At 37.1% G+C, this 17829-nt stretch overlaps 1 protein-coding gene across 11 annotated transcripts in view; it reads right to left on the minus strand.

Moving 5' to 3' along the window:
- BCAS3 (BCAS3 microtubule associated cell migration factor) overlaps positions 1–17829 on the minus strand; it is a 576449-nt gene that overhangs the window by 516648 nt on the left and 41972 nt on the right. For all 11 annotated transcript variants that reach the window (XM_081218975.1, XM_081218976.1, XM_081218978.1 and 8 more), the window contains exon 6: positions 12443–12524. In XM_081218975.1, the coding sequence (XP_081075101.1) occupies positions 12443–12524 (82 nt within the window). The remainder of the gene's footprint in view (positions 1–12442; positions 12525–17829) is intronic.

A 17829-nucleotide genomic window follows, 5' to 3' on the forward strand; every position in this document is an offset into this window, starting at 1 on the left:
TTCATGTTACACCTTTGTTTTTATCTGATTCGAGATATCCGTCACTAATCCTTTTGATGTACTTTTAATAGTTTATACCAAGTCCTGTAAAGGGAACCAACGTTTCTTTTAAAGGGCTGATTTAATTTGGGGTGAATGTAACTTAAATAGATTACAGCTGTCTCTGTGACATATTTTATCCCAACAGCTTAAAATTTTAAATACACTAATGTAGGATAATAGCTTTCCTATATATTGGTCCCGATATTGACTATTTTCAATGCTCTTCACCACTAGACTAAACAACCAAGGGCTCCAAATATAATGAAGACACAACTGAAGATACTTTAGACCTTCAAAAGTGGATGAAAACACAGAGAAACAGAGCTACTTTTTACACATTTCAATTGATACACAACTGTTTGATTCCTGCTGTCAGAGACACAGCCTATAAACACCTGGATTTGGTAAAAGTGCTTCCCTGTAATAATGGAAAAATCATATAATGGGAGACAGTGAGGCCTAAATGATTAAGGAGTGAGCTTTAAAGTTCAATTTCCAGCTGGATCACTTATCAACTATGTGTCATGGTATTCACCTTGCAGAATAGCGGTAGAGTGGTGATAATGTTTATTATCAACCTAGAATTTCATCTGAAAAATACTAAGCAATATTATACACTTGATTTATCAATTTACTTCCTCTCTTTTCTGTTCAGTATACTTCCCACTCACTATAGTCCTCATATGAAAAGTGCCTAACTACAGGGATCAAATATTTAGGTATAAACTGAGAATACTCTTAAATCAATTTCTCTAATACCATGACATCACCAAAAACTAAAAAAAAAATTTAAACTAAAAAAGCAGCACTTCTAAAGCAAACATTCTCTATTAGAAACACTGTTCTCTGGCCAAAAATATTAAAGAAATTGATAGTGAACAGAACAAATGTTCCCAAGTTATAATTTATCTGAATAATGGGCTTAGCAAAATTTTGTAAAAATCTAAATGATCCCAAGTGATAAAGGCTCCACTGATAAGGACTAGGTGTTATGAAAAACATACACAAAGCAAACTGAGAAGTAATTAGAGCAGAAAAAATTAGGGAAGCCCTAAATCTCATAGTTTGGTCATTTAAAATGTCGATAAGCCTGTTTCCTCTTTGCAAAATACTGGTGATGACTGTAAGCAAATGTCAGTTGGCCTACTTTTGGAAGGTTGCTAGTGTTTTGGATGAACAGACTGTGAGTGTGTGTAAAGATTTACTTGTTTAACCATAGTTATTAAATTTTTACGGTAAAAAAAAACTATGGCAAACCGTTCTGGAAAAGTTAAGCAGAATTTCTGAATTGATATGACTGAACAAATCAAAGAGCTCTTCCTTCAATGTGACAAAAGCCACATTTAACTTGTTTGAAGAGGATGAAAGAGGTAACTTGTACATTGAGAAAAGTAATGAGAATTCAACACACAGAAAGTGCACCCTATATGAAAATATATCCCCCCAAAAAAAAGAAAATGAGAAAAAGTTTAACAATTCTAAAGATGTTCTACTCATATTTGCTTCTAGAAAATAACTTAAGCCATTCATATCATAAAAAGGCAGCAACAATTAGTATTATTGACTGCATGGGTGGGCTGTTTACAATATTACAAGCTTCAGAAAATACATGGCATTTACACTCCAGTAAGGGAAAAATGGGTTGGATCTTGGGGTTATTTTAAAACCTTTTAATATTTTAAGATGTGAAACTGTGAATTCCGTGCACAGCAGAACAAAAAACAATAGTACCTTTCCAGTAGTAATAACAAAATAATCTATAAGGAGTAAGCCAAGTTGGCTACCCAGTGTTTTGGATGAGTATTAGGATTTTGGTTCACAGGCACTTGAGGAAACTGTATCTCCACAGAGTCCGTCTATTCCCAGAGTAAAGGCGCTAGTTTATAAGAATTTGCTCTAAAACAAGGAAGTTCAGATACTCGGTATTATTACACTCCTAAGGATAACGAGTAAGGTTCAATCTGCATTTCTAAGAAATCTGGTTCAGGTGAGAGGCCACAATCATCGTCTACTCCATAATCAATAAGCAAACAGCACAAGCACAAGGCTAAGATAATTCCTAACAGAGTTATAAACTCAGAGTCAAAAGCGGTGCTATCCATTTGGTCACTGATACATGACTAATAAAAAAAAGAAAAAAAAACTTTATACAAAAGTGGAGTTCTAGTTTCTCTTTTATAAGATACTGGATACATTCATTTCGGGGGCATCACCCATATATATTCCACACATTATGCAAGGCACTGCAGAGAATGCAATGATTAATAAATTACTGTTCCTGTGATTCCAAAGGAACATATTATAGTAAGGGAAAGACCATAATAATGGAGAAATTTCCCCCAAAAGCTATGAAAATCAGAGGTTGGCAAGAAACAATCAGGAAAATATAAAAGAAAAAGAAGACAAATTAAAAAAAGAAAAAAAAATACAACATTCAAAGAGAGTCATGATTTGAAATGACATGGTAAAATACGCAAAGTTTTTCTTTTTGTGAAACTAAAGATATATAACATAAAAAACTGATAGATTTCACCAAATAACAAGATAGGTTGCAAACTACACAGGAAGTCTACAGGACACATATCCATGATAATATTTCACTAATAATAATCTAGTAGAGAGCTGAAATCCATAAGAGAAGAGCAAAGAGTACAAACAAGCATGGTATTATGAGAATAAACAGCAAAAGTATGAAGATTTTTCCAATCTCCCTAGCACTCAAAGACAGAAAAATTGCAAGAATAGGATTTTCCTCCATCACACAGGCCAAGACTGAAAAGATTCATAATAACCAGTAGAGGACAGAATTGGGGAAAAAAAGGAATTCTCATATATAAATGACAACATACTCTCTCTCTGAGAAGCAATTTTACATGTATCAAAATTTTACATGTATACATTCTTTTACCCAGTAATTCCCCTTCTAGGAATTATCCTGAAAATATTTATAATTCCTTGTGTATTTTTTAAATGTACATATACAAAAGCATATAACTACATAACCTGTTACAGGGAAAAGATTAAAATTAATATAAATGTTTATACAATGGAATGACATAATTTTTAGCAATGTTGAAAGAAGTTTTGAAATGGAAAGACATTCATAATATAAACTGTTATGAAAAAACCTACATATACACATCAATAGCAAATACATATAATACATGTAAAGAACTTGAATCAGGTCCTGGACATACTACTACAAGTTACTTTCATGCATGTATGAATAGCTTAGGGGGAAAAAAACAGGAAATGCATACTCTAAGCTGTCAATACATGCTCAGTATCTGAGTAAAGAGAGAAAAGAAGGAAAGTAAAGAGGTAACCTGGGTTTATCTCTAATAACAGAATCATGTGAATTTTCACTTTCTACATTTCAGTATTCCTTGAATTTTTATAATGAATACTTTAACTGGTTAGAATTAATTGTATGGTCTTTATATTAAGAAATTTAAAACATATTAAAATGCATGTGTCCTCTGATCCCATTCCTTGGAAGTAAGCATTATTAGCACAAAATCTATAGTCATATAAAATTTTAAACTTATATTAAATTTAACTTATATATTAAATCACACATATTGCTATATTCTATTTCACAAGTGAGGTACTGAGTTACTAACAACCACTATGGCTCCTGAGAGTAACAAGGAAGAAGAATTTACTTGGAATTAAGTTCTAAAAAGACAGATTTGAAAGATACTAACAGCTTTTATCTGACATGAGAATATCAATTGATTGGTCATAGCTTCCTGGAAGACTGCACTGAAAAAATTTCTAAAGCAAGTGTAGGTTCATTAAAAACGTAATCAATTATTGTTAGTGACCATGAAAATATAGGGAGGTACAAACTGTGTCGTTAGGAGTAAATGCCCATTAAATACAATAATGGCCTTCTACAGTGTAAAAGAACATCCAAATCCTTCAGTTTTTCTGCTTTTAGTTAAAAGACAGACTTTGCACAGAACCACCTACAGAAAGGGAACTTGCTTTTCTCCTAGATCATAACCTTCAAAACATTATACCATGCAGCAACATTCAAATATTTATTAACACCTTGTACCAAGTACTCTGTTAGGTACTGAAGATATGAAAACAGGCTACAAACCTAGCAATTAAGAGGCAACTGAGCAACCAAAATAAAAAACCAGTAAATCCCATGGGAGCACATACAACTGACATCAGACAACAAGAAAGAAGAGTTAGGACATGCGTATTCTAGAAGAGGAAATAGCAAATGAAAAGGTCTGAAAGAAAGAAGATGGATCATTTGAGGAAACGAAAGTTCAATAAAACTATCACAAAGGAGTGAGTGTTGTTGGGGAGAGGAAGACTTAGATAGGGGATACTGGTGATGGCTGAAAATAATGCTGGAAAAATACACTGTAAGGGAATCAGTTCACCAAAGATCTAACGACTCTGGTATGCAACAGCTCTATTTTTTTTTAAAACATCTTTATTGGAGTATAATTGCTTCACAGTGGTGTGTTATTTTCTGCTGTATAACAAAGTGAATCAGCTATATGCATAAGTATATCCCTATACACCCTCCCTCTTGCGTCTCCCTCCCATCCTCCCTATCCTACCCCTCTAGGTGGTCACAAAGCACCAAGCTGATCTCCCTGTGCCATGCAGCTGCTTCCCACTAGCTATTTTACATTTGGTAGTGTATATATGTCCATGCCACTCTCACACTTTGTCACAGCATATCCTTCCCCATCCCCATATCCTCAAGTACATTCTCTAGTAGGTCTGTGTCTTTATTCCCATCTTGCCCCTAGGTTCTTCATGCCCCCTTTTTTTTTCTTAGATCCCATATATATGTGTTAGCATACGGTATTTGTTTTTCTCTTTCTGACTTACTTCACTCTGTATGACAGACTCTAGGTCCATCCACCTCACTACAAATAACTCAATTTCGTTTCTTTTTATGGCTGAGTAATATTCCATTGTATATATGTGCCACATCTTATCCATTCATCTGTCAATGGACACTTAGGTTGCTTCCATGTCCTGCTATTGTAAATAGTGCTGCAAGGAACATTGTGGTGCATGACTCTTTTTGAATTATGGTTTTCTCAGGGTATACGCCCAATAGTGGGATTGCTGGGTCATATGGTAGTTCTATTTTTAGTTTTTTAAGGAACCTCCATACCGTCCTCCATAGTGGCTGTACCAATTTACATTCCCACCAACAGTACAAGAGGTTACCCTTTTCTCTACACTCTCTCCAGCATTTATTGTTTGTAAATTTTTTGATGATGGCCATTCTGACTGGTGTGAGATGATACCTCATTGTAGTTTTGATCAGCATTTCTCTAATGATTAGTGATGCTGAGCATCTTTTCATGTGTTTGTTGGCAATCTGTCTATCTTCTTTGGAGAAATATCTATTTAGGTCTTCTGCCTATTTTTCGATTGGGTCGTTTGTTGTTTTGATATTGAGCTGCATGAGCTGCTTGTAAATTTTGGAGATCAATCCTTTGTCAGTTGCTTCACTTGCAAATATTTTCTCCCATTCTGAGGGTTGTCTTTTCATCCTGTTTGTGGTTTCCTTTGCTGTGCAAAGGCTTCTAGGTTTCATTAGGTCCCATTTGTTTATTTTTGTTTTTATTTCCATTTCTCTAGGAGGTGGGTCAAAAAGGATCTTGATGTGATTTATGTCATAGGGTGTTCTGCCTATGTTTTCCTCTAAGAGTTTTATAGTGTCTGGCCTTACATTTAGGTCTTTAATCCATCTTTAGTTTATTTTTATGTATGGTGTTAGAGAGTGTTCTAATTTTATCTTTTACATGTAGCTGTCCAGTTTTCCTAGCACCACTTATCGAAGAGGCTGTCTTTTCTCCATTGTATAGTCTTGCCTCCTTTATCAAAGATAAGGTGACCATATGTGTGTGGGTTTATCTCTGGGCTTTCTATCCTGTTCCGCTGATCTATATTTCTGTTTTTGTGCCAGTACCATATTGTCTTGATTACTGTAGCTTTGTAGTACACTCTGAAGTCAGGAGCCTGATTCCTCCAGCCCTTTTTTTCTTTCTCAAGATTGCTTTGGCTATTTGGGGTCTTTTGTGTTTCCATACAAATTGTGCAATTTTTGTTCTAGTTCTGTGAAAAATACCATTGGTAGTTTGATAGGGACTGTAATGAATCTGTATATTGCTTTGGGTGGTATAGTCATTTTCACAATGTTGATTCTTCCAATCCAAAACATGGTATATCTCTCCATCTGTTTGTATCACCTTTAATTTCTCTCATTGGTGTCTTATACTTTTCTGCATACAGATCTTTTGTCTCCTTAGGTAGGTTTATTCTTAGGTATTTTATTCCTTTTGTTGCAATGGTAAATGGTAGTGTTTCCTTAATTTCCCGTTCAGATTTTTCATCATTAGTGTATAGCAATGCAAGAGATCTCTGTGCATTAATTTTGTATCCTGCTACTCTACCAAATTCATTGATTAGCTCTAGTAGTTTTCTGGTAGCATCTTTAGGATTCTCTATGTATAGTATCATGTCATCTGCAAACAGTGACAGTTTTACTTCTTCTTTTCCGATTTGGATTCCTTTTATTTCTTTTTCTTCTCTAATTGCTGTGGCTAACACTTCCAAAACTATGTTGAATAAGAGTGGTGAGAATGCGTAACCTTGTTTTGTTCCTGATCTTAGAGGAAATGGTCTCAGTTTTTCACCACTGAGAACAACATTGGCTGTGTGTTTGTCATATATGGCCTTTATTATGTTGAGGTAGGTTCCCTCTATGCCTGCTTTCTATAGAGTTCTTATCATAAATGGATGTTGAATTCTGTCAAAAGCTTTTTCTGCAACTACTGAGATTATCATATGGTTTTTATCCTCCAATTTGTTAGTATGCTGTATCACACTGATTGATTTGTATATATTGAAGAATCCTTGCATTCCTGGGATAAATCCCACTTGATCATGGTGTATGATCCTTTTAATGTGCTATTGGATTCTGTCTGCTAGTATTTTCCTGAGGATTTTTGCAACAGCTCTTATTAATGACTTATTAATTGGGGCTTCCCTGGTGGGGCAGTGGTCAAGAATCCACCTGCCAATGCAGGGGACACGGGTTCAAGCCCTGGTCCGTGAAGATTCCACATGCTGCGGAGCAACTAAGCCCGTGAGCCACAACTACTCAGCCTGCACTCTAGAGCCCGCAAGCCACAACTACTGAAGCCCGCGACCTAGAGCCTGTGCTTCACGACAAGAGAAGCCACTGCAATAAGAAGCCCGCACACCACAACAAAGAGTAGCCCCCACTCGCCGCAACTAGAGAAAGGCCGCACATAGCAACAAAGACCCAACACAGCCAAAAATAAATAAATAATTTTTTTAAAAAAATCACTTCTTAATTCTAACAGTTTGTAGATTGTTTTGTATTTTCTACATATACAATCAAATTATCTATGAATAAGATGATTTTACACCTTTCCTTCTAATATTTACATCTCTTATTCATTTTTCTTGCCTTATTGTAATGGCTAGGACTTGAATTCAATGGTGAATAGTAGTAGTGATAGGATCCATCCCAAACTCTGTAGGAAAGTATAATATTTAATATATCATTATTGATTATAATGTTGGCTATAGATTTTTTTATAGATTATCTTTAGCATACTGAGGATGTTTCTTTCTACTCCTAGTTTGCTAAAAGCTTTTTTTAAATCCTAAATGGCTATTAAATTTTGCCAAAGTTTTTTTCCACTTCTATTGAGATGGTCAACTGTGTTTTCTTCTTCATTCTACTAATATGGTGAATTACACTGATTTATTTTCAAAATGTTAACCGACCTTGTATTCCTGGAATATCTTTTACTTGGTCCTGATGTATAAATTTTTTATGGATCACTGGATTCTATTTGGTAATATCTGCATGTAAATTACACCAAGAAAGAAAAACAGGGAGGGAGGGAAGGAGGGAGGAGGGAAAGTAGGGGGGAGGGAGTGAAGTAGGGCGGAAGAAACAAAAGGAAGGAAGGAAGAAGGGAGGGAGAGAGAAGGGGAGGGAAATTGGGAGAGGGAAGAAGGGAGGGAGGGAGGGAAAGAGAGAGGAAGGGAGGGAGGGAGGTGTTGGGCATGAGGAGAGGTTAAGAAAAAAAAGACAGCAGAAAAGAATCATTTTGTGGGGCAAGGGGGCACACCACAAGGCATGTGGGATCTTAGTTCCCCGACCAGGGATTGAACCCGCACCCCCTGCATTGAAAGCACAGAGTTTTAACCACTGGACCACCAGGGATATCCCAGAAAAGAATTATTCAAGAAGAGTTAGTAGGGCTTCCCTGGTGGCGCAGTGGTTGAGAGTCCACCTGCCGATGCAGGGGACACGGGTTCGTGCCCCGGTCCGGGAAGATCCCACATGCCACAGAGGGGCTGGGCCCGTGAGCCATGGCCGCTGAGCCTGCGCGTCCGGAGCCTGTGCTCCGCAACGGGAGAGGCCACAACAGTGAGAGGCCTGCGCACCGCAAAAAAAAAAAAAAGAAGAGTTAGTAATCCATATTGAGACAATCTCCCAAAAAGAATAGGGATGAAATTATTTTTTTATTTTTATTTTTTATTATTTTTTTTTTTTGTGGTACGCGGGCCTCTCACTGTTGTGGCCTCTCCCGCTGAGGAGCACAGGCTCCGGATGCGCAGGCTCAGCGGCCACGGCTCACAGGCCCAGCCGCTCTGCGGCATGTGGGATCTTCTCGGACCGGGGCACGAACCCGCGTCCCCTGCATCGGCAGGAGGACTCTCAACCACTGCGCCACCAGGGAAGCCCTGAAATTATTTTTTAATTAATCATTCTAGGGGATATAACAGCCAAATAATACAAGTACCAGAAAGAGAGAACATGGAAAATTTAAGAGAAGAAACCATCAAAAAAGTAGTTTAAAGAATTTTCTCGCTTGATGCTTTGTGACGACCTAGAGGGGTGGGATAGGGAAGGTGGGAGGGAGGCTCAAGAGGGAGGGCATATGGGGATCTATGTATACATATAGCTGATTCACTTTGTTGTACAGCAGAAACTAACATAACATTGTAAAGCAATTATACTCCAATAAAGATATTAAAAACAAAGAAAAAGAATTTTCTCATAACTATACTACTTGCATTTCTACATCGAAGAGGCCCAGAATAACATATAAACGAAGAAACAACACTGCAAAGTTTTGGAACACTGGGAACAAAGCCAACATTCTATTAGCTCCTGAGAAAAAAACAAGCCATATACAAAGAAAAAGGTGTCAAAATGGTTTAAGATTCTTCAACCATAACACTAGATCAATACCTTCAAATTTCTGAAGTAACATTACTTACAAACAAGCATTTCTTACCCAGACAAATTAACAACCAAGAATTAAAGAAAAATAAAGACATCTTCAGATGAACAAGATCTACCACGTAACCTTTTTCAGGAAGCTACCAAAGGACTTATTCCACCAAAGTGAGTGCAAAAGCAAAACGGGCAGAAGAGAGGAAAGGGGTACTCTATTTTCCATAACAAATTTTATCTGATCAGTTGCTTGTCTGATGAAAACAAATCTAAAAAATTAAATACAATAAAAGCAACACGTAATTTCTGCAAGTCATACGACATTAAGTTTTGTGAAGTTACATCTTAAATCTAAAAATAGTGTATTTGGGCTTCCCTGGTGGTGCAGTGGTTGAGAGTCCGCCTGCCAATGCAGGGGACACGGGTTCGTGCCCCGGTCCGGGAAGATCCCACATGCCACAGAGGGGCTGGGCCTGTGAGCCATGGCCGCTGAGCCTGCGCGTCCGGAGCCTGTGCTCCGCAACGGGAGAGGCCACAGCAGTGAGAGGCCCGCATACCAAAAAAAAAAAAAAAAAAAGTGTATTTAAAGTATCTTATAGTGCATGTAAAAGTATATTATAGTTGGATTTCCCTGGTGGCACAGTGGTTAAGAATATGCCTTCCAACGCAGGGGACATGGGTTCGATCCCTGGTCGGGGAAGATCCCACATGCCACAGAGCAACTAAGCCCGTGAGCCACAAATACTGAGCCCGTGCTCTAGAGCCCACAAGCCACAAATACAGAGCCCGTGTGCCACAAGTACTTGAGCCCGCATGCTGAAACTACTGAAGCCCACACGCCTAGAGCCCATGCTCCGCAACAAGAGAAGCCACCACAATGAAGAGTAGCACTTGCTCGCCGCAACTAGAGACAGCCTGCGTGCAGCAATGAAGACCCAATAAGGCCAAAAATTTTTTTAAATTAAATAAATAAATGTATATTATAGTGGATGGAGAAATCTTTCTTTTAACTAGACAAAGTAAATTAAACAAACTCAAATTCTACTAGCAATATTAGCTTTTAAAGCTTTATACTCTCTCATATAGTTCTGCCCAAAGTCAAAAATGTAAGAAAAGTTGAACATTAATAATTGGCATAGGGCCTCCCTGGTGGCGCAGTGGTTGAGAGTCCGCCTGCGGATGCAGGGGATACGGGTTCGTGCCCCGGTCTGGGAGGATCCCATATGCAGCGGAGCGGCTGGGCCCGTGAGCCATGGCCGCTGGGCCTGCGCGTCCGGAGCCTGTGCTCCGCAACGGGAGAGGCCACAACAGTGAGAGGCCCGCATACCGCAAAAAAAAAAAAGAAAATAAAAAATAATTGGCATAAAGAGGGGAATTCCTTGGTGGTCCAGTGGGTAGGACTCCATGCTTCCACCGCAGGGGGCCAAGGTCTGATCTCTGGTTGGGGAACTAAGATCCCACAAGCCATGCAGTGCGGCCAAAAAAAATTAAAATATAAAAAATAAGTAGGGTTTCCCTGGTGGCGCAGTGGTTAAGAATCCACCTGCCAATGCAGGGGACACGGGTTTGAGCCCTGATCCAGGAAGATCCCACATATCGCGGAGCAACTAAGTCCATGCGCCACAGCTACTGAGCCTGAGCTCTAGAGCCCATGATCCACAACTACTGAAGCCCGTGCGCCTAGAGCCCGTGCTCCGCAACAACAGAAGCCACCGCAATGAGAAGCCCGTGCACCTCAACGAAGAGTAGCCCCCGCCCGCTACTGGAGAAAGCCCTCTCGCAGCAACGAAGACCCAACACAGCCAAAAATAAATAAATAAAAATTTTTAAAAATAAATGACATAAAGAAAAGAACTTCATAAATGAAATGAAAGGAGAAAAATCTGCCTCTGTGAATTACATACAAAAGAAACAAAGACATGGCAGAGTCCTTTAGTAATAAAGTTCTTCTTGATTCCAACCATCGAGTGAGGCTGGTTATTCCAAAACAATCTTCTTTGTCAAAAATTTCACCAAAACACAAATGCAACAGAAAACAGAAAGAGACTGTAAAGCAGAGACAAAGTTGATAACTGTAGATGCCATACAGTTCAATAACAAGGAAAAATCTCCACATGACTGCAGGATATTACCTCCACCCTTACCATTTCAATTAAGTACATTTAATAATTAAATTAATCCCTAACATTAGTTATGCAAATAGCAGTACATTTTAATAAACATCATTCTCACCAATTTAGAGAAATCAGAACAGAAAGAAGTATTATCAGGAAGATTTCCCAACTTCTGTACAAACTTTAAAAATATAACAGCATTAAAACATCTTAATATCCTCTTTTTTAAGTATGCAAATGATATTAATATGATTGTTTTTAGTGCACATACAAAAGCATTACTGAGTGAACATAGGCAAATTAAAGAGAAAATACAACCCTTAAAAAGCTCAGATCATTACAGAGTTGGGAATTATTTACGCTTCCAAATAACAGATGTAATTTAACCATATATCTGATTTTTTAATTTTAAAAATACGTAATATTTAAATACAACATTAAGAAGTTTTCATTATTAAAGCAGAGATCCAAGGTCAAAAGCCCGAAACTGTACTTCTGCCATAGCTGTAAATACAGACAACAGACTCATCTACAATCGAGATAATGGTGAAAACCAAGCTCTTCAAGGCAGTAAGTATAACTGAGAGGAGCAAAGACACTGAGAACAACAGAGACTTGGGGAATACCCACAGAAGTAAGCTAAACCAGAAACATAACAAAAGCGGCACAGTCAGCAAGGAAGGGATCTGGGAAGAGCACTGCCATGAAAACCAAGAGAGAAGAGGGCTTCACGAAAGAGCCAGCAAAGTCAGAAACTAAATGGAGATCAAAGAGGAGGAAGATAAATCAGAACCGCAGCAGAAAGTGAATGGCCATACTGAATTGGTTAAGATTACCTATTTCCATCTCAACTGACAGAACTAAGAGTTTATCTTGGAGGGAGGAGGGGAAGGAGTATGGACACGTGGAGGAAAACAGACTTTAGTTATCATTCTTGCTGTCTGTTGTCCAAGACCAATAAAAGAGAAACCTCTTTCTGAATGATTTGTTTCTTCTTAAGGGCTACACTCACCAAACTGTGGAGCAGGCAAGATTCTAGCTGCTCGAATTGGGCCATGTCGAACAGAAAAAAGCTCCTGTGCTTCCCCACTGATCTGCAGAAGACAGAAAAGAAAATTCAGTAAATGAAAATGCAGGCCACAACATTATTACACAAAAACAAGATCTCCTAAATGTTTATCACAATTTTTGGTCTGAAATGTAGTATATGAACATTCACACACCCAGTTATGGCTGACCATACACATTAAGTATATTAATACCTTAAATTATCATAAATATTTTTAGAAAATTATAAGAGCATGCACTTAATATGAATAGGAAAATAAAAGGTCTGTTCTGAAAACCTGTCACTTTTATCTTTAATAAACTACCAGTTTGTTAAAGTCTGCTCGGTTCCTATATGCCTGCCTTCCATTTCAGAGCAAAGCAACTCTGATTTTTTTTATTAGTATTCAGTTTTCTATGTAAGAAAAGCATAAATATTCTTAGCATTCTGAAAAGCGGAACTTAAATGTTGTAGTAACTTTCACAAATTGTTATAAATGAAAAAGAGCAAAACGTTGCAAAGAACACTTAGGTGGAGGGTAAATGACCTGGGTGCCAGTTATGGTTCTGTAACCCTAGCTGTTAACTACGTTGAGTAAATCATTTAACCTCTATAAACCTTTATTACTTATTTTCTTTTCTAAATCTCTTTTAGTAAATATTGTATACATTTAGGTATACAACATGAAGATTTGATATACATATATATGGTGAAATGATTACCACAGTCACCTCCTCAGACTTACCTTCTGTGTGTGATAAGAGTATCTGAAATCTATTTTTCCAGTCTTCAATACAGTATTATTAACTGCAGCCATCATGCCTGAACATTACGTCCCCTGACCTGTACATCTTACGAAACTGCAACTTTGCACCATTTGATCAACATCTCCACATTTCCCCTACCTCCTCTAAGCCTATATTCCTTTGTATTTATAAGCTGAGACAATAAAAGTGCTAAAGGACCTCAAGATGCTTTAAATTTCAGTATTCTATGCATAAAAAAATATGTACGCATCTTTAAATGTCATTATTCTTCTTACACACATAGATCAAACACGTATGAATGTCCGTTCATTTTCAGTAATATCAGATCTGTTCCTCAGATGTACAGCAGTCTATTAATCCCAAAGTAAAAGAGGTAGACTAATATTTGTGTCAAGTGTGAAAACAACTGCTTTTCAGAATTAGAGGTTCCAAAGAACAATTTGCTAATTGAAAAACTGAACATATTAAATCATAATGTTAAGAAAGGCTTTCCAGACTACTATAAGTGGTAATGTAGTTCCCAATACATTTTCTTAATTCTCAAGTGTTTGATGGAATATGTAATATCAGATAGGGAAAATGGCAAATATTATAAAACTCGTTCTAAATACCCGAAAACTTACAACAGATATAGAAATAACTCGTTCTAAATAGCTAAGAACTTACAGCAGATATAAAAATGATAAACATTCCATAAACACGCTGATGGCATTTTTTTAAAAATAGGCCTGCCAAACAAGGAGTTTAAAATATCAACATTGTATACATTATAAAAGGCTTATCAATCTTCCAATATTAAACTATAAATCTGCAGAGCTGTCTTTTAGATTAACTACTTTTTTAGATCTTCAGCTTCTCTTCTACCTGAATTTAAGAGCTGCAAAATGTAAATATTTTTGTCTCTTAAAGAGCCATCATATTCATTTAGCTTATAAAAATTATTAAAATGTATTTATTGGCACAATGGCAAATCCCTCTATAGCACTTGGGAAGCAGAAGATATGAGGAATGCTAGGCTCTTCCCACTAACTATGCAACAATAGCACCACCTATCACCAATTAAACATACAAAAGCTACAAACTCAGTATAGCAAACTTAAATTTACTTCTTAAATTTACCTCTCTACAAATTCCTCTGTAAACATTAATTTTCTAAATAAAATACCATTGCCATTATATACTGCAGCTCTTAAGCCCACATTTTATTCTTATAGAACAGAATTTTCAGCTTAGAAAAATCCTTAAAGGGTCACTTTGTTCAATCTCCCACCCAATGCAGTAATCACACATTCTCTGAAATCTAAAAATTACCATCACCTCTTTGATTTTAAGAACACTTTCACCGAAAGGTAAATCACTAATACAGTCCAATTACATTATAGATGCATTACTGGCTATCTCCAAAGCTGCCAAGTCATTTACTTTTTGAAAAGAGATTGTTTGTTGGGCAATGGATAAATAGTATTCTTCAATATACATACTATTTCTACTAAGAATTCAATGAAAAATAAATTATAAAACAATACTGTAGGGCTTCCCTAGTGGTGCAGTGGTTGAGAATCTGCCTGCCAATGCAGGGGACACGGGTTCGAGCCCTGGTCTGGGAAGATCTCACATGCCGTGGAGCAACTAGGCCCGTGAGCCACAACTACTGAGCCTGCGCGTCTGGAGCCTGCGCTCCGCAACAAGAGAGGCTGCGATAGTGAGAGGCCCGCACACTGCGATGAAAAGTGGCCCCCGCTTGCCGCAACTAGAGAAAGCCCTCACACAGAAACCAAGACCCAACACAGCCAAAAATAAAAAAAAATATATTAAAATAAAGAAAATTTAAATTAAAAAAAGAAAACAATACTGTAGAAATTGCACTGAAATTAGAGTAATGAAAACCACCTCTCACAAATAAGGTTTATACCTATAACAAATCATAGTATTCTAACACAAAATTCACTGCTCTGTACTATTACTTCCATATGCCACAAGTCTAGCATTTAGCTTTTGGTCCTATCAAATAAAGCCTTAAAGTTAAAAAGTCTAATCACATTTAACTGAGCTGCTATACTAAATTATACTAAACAATAAAGAATAAAACAAACCTGTCTTGGCATATTCACAATATGATAAACGTTTGTTATCACTGGATTTAATACCCAAGAGCTTACTTTGATATACAAAAACATTCTGAAATCTGAACACAGCATGCTTTTGAGCATAACGGCTTTTAAAACAAACCTAAATGCCCTATTCTATTCTAAGCTTCTACTCTAAATCCCTCTTTAAATGTACAGCAACAGGTAAGAAAAAAACATTAGGAGTGATTACAAAATGCATCTCCACATTCATTACCGATCCTTCATTACCTCTAAGTTAAGGTCCTAGAATCTTTAATTATCACATCAGGGAAGGGAGGTGGGGGGAAGCACTATTACTATGTATAGAAATTTGTGAATATGTTAAAATCAAAATTGTTAGAAGCATAATTCTAAAGTATCCTAAGTGAGTCACAAATGTCAAACTTCCCAGAGGAGAGAACTCTCCCAATAACATAGGCAAACTCTATACCGGAATACAATTTCAGAACAGAGACAGGGCTAATAACATGTATATAGATAAGACGTGCACATTTTAGGTAGGACACAGAGAGAATGGATATATCCTTATAGGCTCCGCTTTAGCTGCCGTTTCCAATTGCCTCTAATCATTTTATACAGTATGTTCACTGACAATTTTGCTCTCAAACACATGTCAAAACTGATGAAGTTTTTTTAAGGCTTTCAAAGTGATTTTTAGATTTCTTAGAAACAGCTCATTAAAAAGAGCAAAGAATCTCTGAGATGAGGATTTTACTGATCCTGAGAAGAATTACCAGGAGCTCTAAGTTCACTTTTAAACCAACAATAATAAATACAAGGGTAGAACTACAAGGAAGGCGTGTATCAAGCAATGTTCCAACTTCCTGGCAACTGCAGTAACTCGGGGAGAGGAGCAAACAGGGAGGAAACCTCCCCAATAGTTCCTCATGGGTCTCTGCCTTTGTTCTTACTGGCATTTTAATTTCTGATGACAGGCTTTTGTTGTTTGGAGCATAAACCGGACGTACCAGTTTGGAGGCACAATAAGGAGAACAAAGAATGATTTGTTCACACTGTTGGAAAAAAATCTTTTCCAACCATAGAAAATAGCTTTCACATGGTGAAAATATGCAAATTACATACCAAACCAAAAAGGGGTGGGGGGGAGTACAAGTTTAGAATCTCACAGCTCAACCTAAGGCAAAAGGAAATTATAACAGCCGAGAGAATCATACACACAGAGAAAAGGCTATAAAAGCTGGAGGTGGGGGGCTTTATAAGTGCTTTCTGAAAGCACATGAAGGTCATCTAGCCCTCAGAACCAAACTTGTTTCTGAAATCCTGATGACTTTTCAAAGGCATCTGACTACAAAATAGAAAATTCAATCAAACACAAAGGACAATAATAATAATGCTCTACAATGACACAGAATTAGGACAATAGTGCATATTTACACCCCCAACTTCCCTTTTAGACACTGGTCAAATGGAGCATTGTGGTCTCCAATTGATTCTTTATAGCAAACTTTACTGAAAGATAACAGACTTAGAAGTAATACATAAATCTTAGGTATATGTACAGCTTAATGAATTTCCAATGTTAATACACCTCTGTTACCAGCAGAGACATCAAGAAACAGAACATTACAGATACTCAGAAGGTCCCTCCACACCCCTTCGCAGTCACAAACCCAAGGCAAGAATAACCATAACCACTATCTTGACTTCTAACACTTCTCACACATAAGTTTTACTTCTTCAAATTTATTTAAATGGAATCACGTAGTATGTACTCTCTTGTGAATGGCTTCTTTCACACATTACATGCCTGTGAAATTCATTTGTATTGTTGCATATGATTGTAGTTTTTTATTTCTGTTGCTATATAGATTCCCGTTGCATGAAAATACCACAATTTATCCATTCTACTGTTGGTTGCTGGACTTCTAGGTTGTTTCTAGTTTTGGGCTCTTAAGATGTCAGGAAAAATTGCAACAAACTTTCGAATGGGAAAAAGATTACTGTGTGTTCTTCCAGTGGATTACCAAGAGTTGTACAGTGGATCCTTTGGGATTATTTGATTCTATAAGAATCTGCACCTTTGTCTTGACTGGGCTATTTTACAATACTGTAAGTTGTAGAAAACTGATAGTAAGGCAACTGACTCTTGCCCACAGAAATGCAAATGAATCTTGTTTAGTAGAGATACAATTGAATTCCACTCATAAAAAAGATTCCAAGCAGTATACACTTTCCCAACAGGCTATTAGCTAGGTTTGCATCTCTTAACAGGGTCAGTTCAGCATTCCTAATTCCCTATATCTGTTCTTCAGATTCTCCTTTGAACCGGTGTTAACTTGTCCAACACCTCATTAATAAGTTAAATAAAATCTATGACACATGTCCATTTTACAGTTGTATGAGTGTCATGATTTTACCATTTTTTAACTTCATAGGGAATATTTAACTTCATAGGTAACTTCATAGGGAATATTACTATGAATATTCTTGCACA

The sequence above is a fragment of the Mesoplodon bidens genome (genome assembly GCF_964165515.1).
Source record: "Mesoplodon bidens genome assembly, chromosome: 19".
Taxonomy (NCBI): domain Eukaryota; kingdom Metazoa; phylum Chordata; class Mammalia; order Artiodactyla; family Ziphiidae; genus Mesoplodon; species Mesoplodon bidens.